The following is an 8902-nucleotide window of genomic DNA, read 5'->3' as shown; positions in this document are numbered from 1 at the left end:
TTGTTTACTTACTAAATTCACATTGTGTGAATTTGGGGGGCATTGTGTAACTCAAAAAGATTTTTTTATTTTATTTTATAGTTATATCGGACCAGCGTGCCAAAGAGGGCAAAATATGGAATATTTCTAACTCCTGGAAGAAACAGAACTGGCCGTCCAAAAAGAGAAATTGATGTCTTTACTATGTGTGCCCTTCGTCAACAGATCCAGTTTTTTTATACAGTTGTAATAACGTTATCTAAATAAATATTTATTGGTTTCACTATTATAGCCTTCATATTAACACCTTCTAGCTTGTATAAGAGCTTTTTTTGTGGATGGTAAGTTGTTTTTAAAATACTTACATAAATAGGTAGGAAGTTAACAGGCAAAATTTCAAGTATCAAAGTCAGTTATGTTTCGCTATATAGGGTTGCTACATGAAAGATAGCAGTGCCCTCATTTAATTTCAGGACTTTATAGTTTCACTGTACGTCCAAATACAATTAGTGCACGAACGAACGTTCGTTGGCACTTGATTCCGGATCTTCTCATTATAATTGAAAACATATCGTCGTTACTCCATTCTTTGTTTTTCTGCATGATCTAAATGGCGGGAAATATCCAAGTAATTATCAAATTGGACGTCTACACGCTACGCTCTCTTGCTTCAACTAAGCGTTCGTTCGTTGGCCTTCGGCGACCGTCCAAACAGGGTTCGTTCAAATAGCTTGATTTCTTTCATGTTTGACGCCACGCTTCGGATCGCCGGCACACGCCAACGAGCGATCGTTGGCATTCGCTAATCCGTCCAGATTGCAGCAACGAAGGCCAACGAAACCCGTTTGTTGGCCTTCGCTGGGCCGGTGTGTACGCAGCTTTATAAACGCCAGTAAAGGTGCCGACACACCATCGGAAGCGGCTGTCAGCCATCAATGGGCTGACCTTCTGCTTTCAGTACCCGTATCGTGAAAATTCGAGCTAACGAATAGAATCGAATGCGAGTGCGACTATTGTCAACTTGACAGCACTTTCGAACACTTTTTACCTTTCGAATGAGTTTCGAAAAGAATGACCACAGAGTACATAATATTATTCTGACAATAACCTATGGAATGATAGCTGTCAAACTTTCGTAAATCTGTACACCGCAATACACCGCCATTTTGTTGTTGACAGGTTGACAGCACTTTCGAATAGACTATCGAATAGAATGTGCTCCGTTTTTTCCGGATCGCTCTACAGACGTCCGAGAGCATAGACTTTCCGAGAGCGATCTGGTACGAACTCCCAAAAGACCATGCACACTTAAGGCGCCGATACACTAGTGGATGCGGTTTACGGACGCGGCTGTCAGCCGCGACTGATAGTGTGCACAGTTTTTTGGGACAGTTCGTGCCAGATCGCTCTCGGACGTCTGAAAGCTGAAGGTTACGTCCGTGACTTACGTCCGATAGTTTGAACAGCGTAGTGTATAGCTGAACATAAAAGAGTAGAGAATAATTGAGGGCGTGGCAATCTAAGAAAGTGGCCACACTATTATAGTATTGAAAACGGACAAAAGTATCACGATACTTTAGCAGAAAAAATCAAAACGAGAAATGTTTCAAATATTTACTAATTATAAAATGCCACTTTTTGGGGAGGTTTATGTTAAGAGAAGAAATTAGTAGGGGAGAGGGGGGCAGTCTTGAATGAATTTCATTAAATCAAATCAACTGTAACTTTTATTTCATTGTGTATTTCAAAATGTTTTTTTGCACTGAAACACGTGTTGGTTATCCCATTATGTAATTACTATAGGAGAAAAGTGATAGTATCACACATCGATATTTTATTACAGTTTTTTCTTGCTCAGGAAAAAGTTCAAATGTGCCTCGGCAATTCTTCTAAAACTGTGTTTACCGATTTTCCTGCAACAAATTTTAATTGGTCAGAAAAGCAGTGACTTGCAAATTATTATGTCTGGGGAATTTATACCGACTCTTCTTACACATATTTTTACAATAGGTACTCTAACACGGAGAGACCGACACACATAGACACCTACAGCTGTAAAACTTATCGATACCCTTTTTGAGTCGGGGGTTAGTAAAAAAGTATGTAGACCTGATGTTTTAACAACATTAGCATCCAGACCCTGATGTCATGTAACGTTTGACACTAGTATTTTCTAACCTCTATAAGAATAACAAATACACATTGAAAGGCATTCTATTACATCAAAATAGTACTTTTTTACAAGAAATATAAGCAATATATGTTAATGGTTAGAAATTAAGTACCTACTCACCAGTATAAAACGCTGCTCTTTCATAAACATCGTATATATTGACTAATACTTCTCCAGTCTCATTCTCCGCCAAACATCGTAGGTAAACGCTGTAAATCATCTGTCTAGCTTCGCTGCGAATGGTTTTATTCATTTTCACTTCGTGAACAAACTCAACAATCCACAAAACTCCAAAATTAAGCAAAATTCGATTTGTTTATACAGGAACAGGGCGAGTTTGACATTCAAACCATAGAAACAGACCACAAATCACAAGTTTTTTTTTATTGCCAGGTTTAAATCTGTTTAGTTCCAAAAACATTAATCTCTACTCTATTGTGTTCAGCTATAGGTACATTCCTTACCTAGATATCTTTAAAGGTACCGACACACTATCAGTCGCGTCCGTAAGCTGCGTCCGCTAGTGTGACGGCGGCTTTTTTCTGAGAAGTACTCTGTGCAAAAAAGACCGCGAAGTTTCAAAAGTATGCAAACTTTACCCAAATCAGCCCAAATGTCAAAGTTGTCAAACTTCCTTCTATCGAAATAACCTTGAAAGTTTTGATTGCCTGTTTCAAGTTTCAATTTATCTATAAAACCACTTACACCGTTAAGGAGAGATCCGCTATCATTTCAAAGGTCATACTCTGGGTCACTTTATCACTTACAATCATCAGATCCAACTGCAAGTCATAAAGTATCACCACTTAACCTAAACGTTGGGCGCTTTCGTAATAATATTGAAGAATTTCTGTGAGTGAGCAGTGCGAGATAAACAACGGAATCGATAGGAGACTCGTCTGACATCAAACTATCAAATAAATAAATCCTTTACACAACCATGACGCATATAGTGGATTTGAGATCAGATACAGTGACGAAGCCAACAGATGCCATGAGACATGCCATGGTAAATTCGGCTGTAGGAAACGATGTGTATGGTGAGGATCCCACAGTCAATGCCCTGGAGAGGAAGATCGCCACCATGCTGGATAAGCAAGCAGCCCTGTTTGTTCCCTCGGGAACCATGGCTAATCTTATAGCCGGTAAGTGCTTATCATGTCATAGAATCTATTCAAACATAAGTAATCTGATAATACCTACTTCACAGCTTAACTGTATCCTTTCTCTTTCTGTAAACAGAAACATCAATAATAACTTCTTGAAAATAAATAAAGGTGAGGTGAGTAAAACAATGTCTTTGAAAATTACATTACAAATTTGCTGTTCTGTTTTTCAGTGATGGTGCACTGCAGCCAACGAGGCTCTGAAGCGCTGGTGGGAAATATGTCACACATTTTCAAGTATGAGCAAGGTATGAAACATAAATAGATAAATCTTCTTAGCATGGTGTAAAACAATAAAGTTAGATTGTCACGTCACTGTGGTGAAAGGACTACCTACTCAGATTAGCATCAGACTCCAGGATGGCCATGTTTATTAAGTGCCTACAGTCCACTTCAGGTAGCACCTAAAAATAAAAAATGTTTTAATTAATCCAATTTACCTAGAACCCAAAACAGCCAACCACACCCACACAATGCTCATTTATTTCTTCCAGGAGGGGCAGCTCACTTAGGTGGAGTCTTATTGACAACTCTTGAGAACAAACCAGATGGAACTTTTGACCTGGACGAGTTTGAGAAGCGCATCCGAGGGTCCGATATTCATGAGCCACTTACTGCAATGATTGCTGTGGAGAATACCCACAACTATTGTGGGGGCAAGGTATCATTTAGTAATTTTGGTACAAAAACAAACACACTATCTCTCAATATTCAAAGGGCCTTTTCCAATGCTTAATTTTCATTGATTAGTTATTATTATTTTATTAATTTAGATGTAATCTCTACTTTGTGAGTCTGAACAAATATCTGTGCCATCCAGAAACAAACCTGGGTACATCCAAGAACATAGTTAAGTACAAGACATTTATGTGTAAAAAATGGAAAATAGGCACTTCATTTATTTGTCCACAAAATACACAACCACATCAATACATAATATACGTAGTAATACAAAACAAGGTAACATGTACCAATAATCACTTGACCTCAAAACGCGAAAATGGGAAGATAAGATTGAGAGCACTTGTGACTATACTTACAGTTAGTGATGTAACGAATGTGTGTTTTTGGACATTCGCGAATGCGAATGCGAATGCGAATATCTGAAATCGACATTCGCGAATGCGAATGCGAATGCGAATATTCAGTTTGTGTTCAAATTTGGCGTTATTTGTATGGTTTGGTGGTCTCATACTGAACGAGGTACGAGGGCGGGTCAATAAGTCCGTGACTTTTTGAACAAAATACTGGTTTTTGATATTTTTTTTATTTATTTTTCAACGTAGTCTCCTTTGAGCTCTATACACTTTGTGCAAAGTTTCTGCAATTTTTTTATCCCTTCCAAAAAATGAGGTTTCTCGAGGTCATCAAAATACCCACCTTGGCCTTCTTTGGCGCCGATTCACCCCGAGAAACCCACCGTTTAGACTGATTTTTGGTCTCTGGTGTGTTGTGGTGGATCCACGTTTCATCCACGGATACAAAACGGCGCAAAAACTCGTCCGAATTTCGGTTTAACAACGCCAAACACTCCTCTGCGAAGTTGTCATTCGATTGCGTTTGTGAGCAAACGCGGCAGCCATCTTGCGGAAAGCTTTTTCATACCCAAGTGATCATTCAAAATTGAAACCAGTGAGCCACGTGATATCCCTGTGGCTTCCACTATCCCTCTCACTTTCAATCTCCGATCGGCCAACACCATGTCGTGAATTTTTTCAATCATTTTCAGGTGTAGAGACCTCAACTGGGTGCCATGGACGTCCGGCATCTTCCGTACTTGTACGGCCACAACGGAATTCAGTAAACCACTTTTAACCATAGATATTGATGGTGCAGAGTCCCCATAATCTTTATCAAGCTTAGCCTTGGTTTCAGTTATGGTTTTTTTCCGTAAAAAAATCATGCTTAGTGAGCACACGAAATTCAGTTTTTTCCATTATGTTTTTAAATCACGCGGTTGTTGCTAAGAACGGGTGTAAAACACAAACCAAGTGACGTAACTTGTGCAAATTTTGACAGATGTCTACTGACAGATGCTTGTTGACAGGAGCAGTGTTGTTCTTTCAGTTAAGTGGCGGGAAATTATAAAAGTCACGGACTTATTGACCCGCCCTCGTATGTTCCGGTCTAGGCGTATTCCGAATCAGACTAAACAATACTAGACGCAATTTTTTTTAAACTTTGTTTAGCTCCGTAACACTTACAACACATTGCGACTTTGTGCAGTTTCTGAGGACGATTTACACGAATCATTTAAACGTATTTAAATGTATGGCTATCTTGCTCTGACACTATATTGTCAAAATATGCTTTTTGTTTGTTTATTGACACTCACGGGCAATGAAACTGATCCATTAAGAAAAACACCAAATTACTCCTAAGCGCAAAAAAAATACTTATCGACGACTTCTGCAATTTTTAAGTTCATTTGACCAAGAATTAGAATATTACCAAATAAAAACGTCAATATTTTATTAAAATTTTATATTAAATGTTTAAAAAAATAGGGGCTATTTGGTGTCTGTATTTTTTAAGTGGAACTAGGTATTTCTTTGCACGTGAGTGTATGTTTAAGTCTTATGAAGCTACAAGGTGGACCAATTGAAGTCATCCCATGGTGTTTGGCTCTCATTTATTTTAATGAAAAACTTGCATTTTGTTTTTGATTATGTTTATTTGAACCTTTACAATTTTATTGGTAAAGTCTAGAAGATGATATCGGCAAAATGGGCGCCGTCACAATTGATTGCCATACGGGCTCCTTCTATGGCATTTCTCATAACTCCAGCGAGAACTTCGGCCGAGAGATTCTCGCACTCGCCTTAAGGGCTTCCAGAGACACGGGCTTATTCACATAAACACGGGTCTTCAAAAAACCCTTCAAAATCGTCTCAAACGGCAAAATCGGGTGAAAAATGACAGATAAAAAAAAGGCGTCCCGAAAACTAAATGAGACCAACTTCCAATAGGGTCATTACTTTTGGCCCACCACAAAAAAATAATTAAATAAATACCAAATGATAAAGGTACTTAATGAGATTAAGAGGGTAACTTGTAATAAAAGGTTATAGACGAATGGATTTTGATTTTGTTAACCTACCATTATTTTCAAATACTTTTATCTAAGAAGTTACTGATATTCGCAAAACATTCGCACAAATTTTTGCGAATGCGAATGCGAATATCCAAAAATGTGCGAATATTCGCGAATGCGAATGCGAATGCGAATATTCGTTACATCACTACTTACAGTAACTATGTGGCTCAAGAACTCTGACTGAATACTTTAGTACTTAAATAAAGCTTTAGAACCATGACTGTAACTTTAACATTGCACACTAACCAAAATCCAATTGCACATATTGGCATGTCTCTTGTTGGATTCTAAGGAAAATTCAACAAAAAGGGTGATTACAAAACGGCTGATGATGAATGCATCATGAATTTACATTGGCATTGGCAGTAAATTTTTCAGAAGTTGACTAATCAAATCTGTTTGCATCCTTGCACAAGCCAACTTCTTCCATTTCTATTGCCATTGTAAACCCCTCAGACCATAAGGTTCACCTTGCATTTCTCCCCCCAGGTATTACCGCAATCCTGGCTAGACGACCTCTACGCCCGGGCTACCAAGCACTCCATCCCAGTGCACATGGACGGCGCTCGTCTGTTCAACGCGTGCGCGGCGCAGCGCTCTGAGCCAGCGACTGTGGTGCGCGGCGCCGCCAGCGTGTCCATCTGCTTTAGCAAGGGACTGTCTGCCCCGGTGGGGTCTGTGCTTGTGGGCGACTGCCATTTTATTCAGAAGTAAGTTACATACGGGCAGTTCAACTTGGCATTAGCATCTGGCTGAGAAGAACCAGTTTCCTTTAGCTTTCCAAAAGCGAACCTCCATTGCGCCAGCCTCCCGCTTCGATTAGGTACTCGACTGTGGAGGTTCACAAAAGGATTCTCTCCTAGAGTGACGTATCACCTATTTTTGGTATACCAACTTCCGCTACCTGAGCAGTCAGGCATTGATGCTCATCTAACTGGGAAATCCTTTCATCACGGTGACAAACCCTAGTTTAGCTTTATTTATAGATTCAATACACAAAACAAGCTGTATATAGTGTTTTTTCAAACTTTTCCCCCCATTATCATCACAATGCATTTCTTATTTCCAGAGCGCGTCGCCTACGCAAGATGCTGGGCGGCGGCATGCGGCAGGCGGGCGTGCTGGCCGCGGCGGCGCTCGTGGCCCTGGATGAAGTGGTGCCGAATCTAGAGCATGACCATCGCCGCGCGCAGGTGTTGGCTACAAGTAAGATTACACTACATATTGAATAGAGGGATTTACATGCTGGGCCAGCTAAGGCTATAACCACAAATAGTATTTTACAAGTTACTTACTTTTCTTACTTATTCCCAATCTCCGCTGGGGAGCAAAGGGCCGAAGTGTACACGTTAGATTACACTATAATGCTGAATTTAAATGCTGGGCCAGCTAAGGCTACCTATGTCTACCGCCAACCATAAATCACCGCAATTAGCTTTTTTTCATCATTCCATTTCTTTATTAGTTTCTGTTGGATTTTGGCATTGTCTCTCTCGCCTCATCATAACTAATCACTGCAATTTTCCTCATTACAGCAATCAAAAGCCTCTGCCTCAAAAACTTCACGGTCGACCTTCAAAATACTCAAACTAACATCTTGCTCGTGCGGATACCGGAGTCTTCTCCCATAACTGCTGACAAAGTGGTGCAGAGGCTCGCACAAGTTTGCCTCTCAGAGACACAGGGCGACTGCAAAACGGCTGATGATGAAGGTGTCATAGTAAAAGCGATTTACTTCAATTCTAAGACCATAAGGTTTACATTGCATTGCGGGATCGAGGACGAAGATCTGTGGCTCGCTATTATGAAGATCACGTTCGTTTTTAAGGAGTTCGAAGCTAGTGTTTAGGTGAAGGAGTTAGAAATGCTCTCGTTAATAGAAGTATAGAAAAAAACATGAACAAAATTAAGTCACAAATTGCTGTAAAACAGTAAGTACATAATAGTTAGGAACAATTTTATATTGCAAAAAAGAGGGTCCCATTTCCATGTCTCTCTGAAGTTACTTTTTACCTAATATGTACCTATAAATCTATGTGATGAAATTATGGTTGATCGTGTTACATGAAAATATGTATGTAAGTTATGAATTATGATGCACTCCAATCTGATTCTTATGACACATAAATTTAGAATGATTCGTTAAGCATTGCTATCATCAGATACTTGACTTGATGAAATCAAGTGCCATGAAGTAGCCATTTTTAAGTGCCTTGTACGTGTATGAAGTAATAGTTATGTAGCAAAATATTTTATAGTAAGTAGTCGTAAGACCTATAGTATATTATCTTAAATCAAGTTTAAACACGATTGTGTTATGTTATAAATATTGTATGACTTAAATCTAACAAAATAACATTATTATTAAAACTGCCATTTATACAAATAAAGAAAGTTTATTGCAAGTTTACAAATATGCGTTTTAATCATACTATAGTTCAATAAATGTACATTCTTACACAACTACAAGTACTTTAAACGAAAAAA

The 8902-nt window shown here is 39.0% G+C and overlaps 1 protein-coding gene across 1 annotated transcript; it reads left to right on the top strand.

Annotated features, from left to right (window-relative positions):
• The first annotated feature begins 2783 nt into the window (after positions 1–2783).
• LOC105390410 (probable low-specificity L-threonine aldolase 2) lies at positions 2784–8777 on the top strand. Its single transcript, XM_038109296.2, has 6 exons — positions 2784–3297; positions 3492–3566; positions 3813–3979; positions 6905–7125; positions 7485–7621; positions 7951–8777. Exons 1-6 carry the CDS (start codon positions 3093–3095, stop codon positions 8262–8264), a joined length of 1119 nt encoding a protein of 372 aa, XP_037965224.2. The 5' UTR covers positions 2784–3092; the 3' UTR covers positions 8265–8777.
• Positions 8778–8902: the final 125 nt, after the last annotated feature.

The sequence above is a fragment of the Plutella xylostella genome, chromosome 17 (genome assembly GCF_932276165.1).
Source record: "Plutella xylostella chromosome 17, ilPluXylo3.1, whole genome shotgun sequence".
Classification (NCBI taxonomy): domain Eukaryota; kingdom Metazoa; phylum Arthropoda; class Insecta; order Lepidoptera; family Plutellidae; genus Plutella; species Plutella xylostella.
The sequence above is the reverse complement of the archived record's forward strand: the minus strand, read 5'-3'. Positions and strand labels throughout refer to the sequence as shown.

Bases quoted from the DNA above. Each gene is read 5' to 3' on its own strand.
- LOC105390410 (XM_038109296.2), top strand. From the start codon at position 3,093: ATGACGCATATAGTGGATTTGAGATCAGATACAGTGACGAAGCCAACA. The intron at 3,298-3,491 runs GTAAGTGCTTAT...TCTGTTTTTCAG, and splicing joins CATGGCTAATCTTATAGCCG to TGATGGTGCACTGCAGCCAA. The intron at 7,622-7,950 runs GTAAGATTACAC...TCCTCATTACAG, and splicing joins CGCGCAGGTGTTGGCTACAA to CAATCAAAAGCCTCTGCCTC.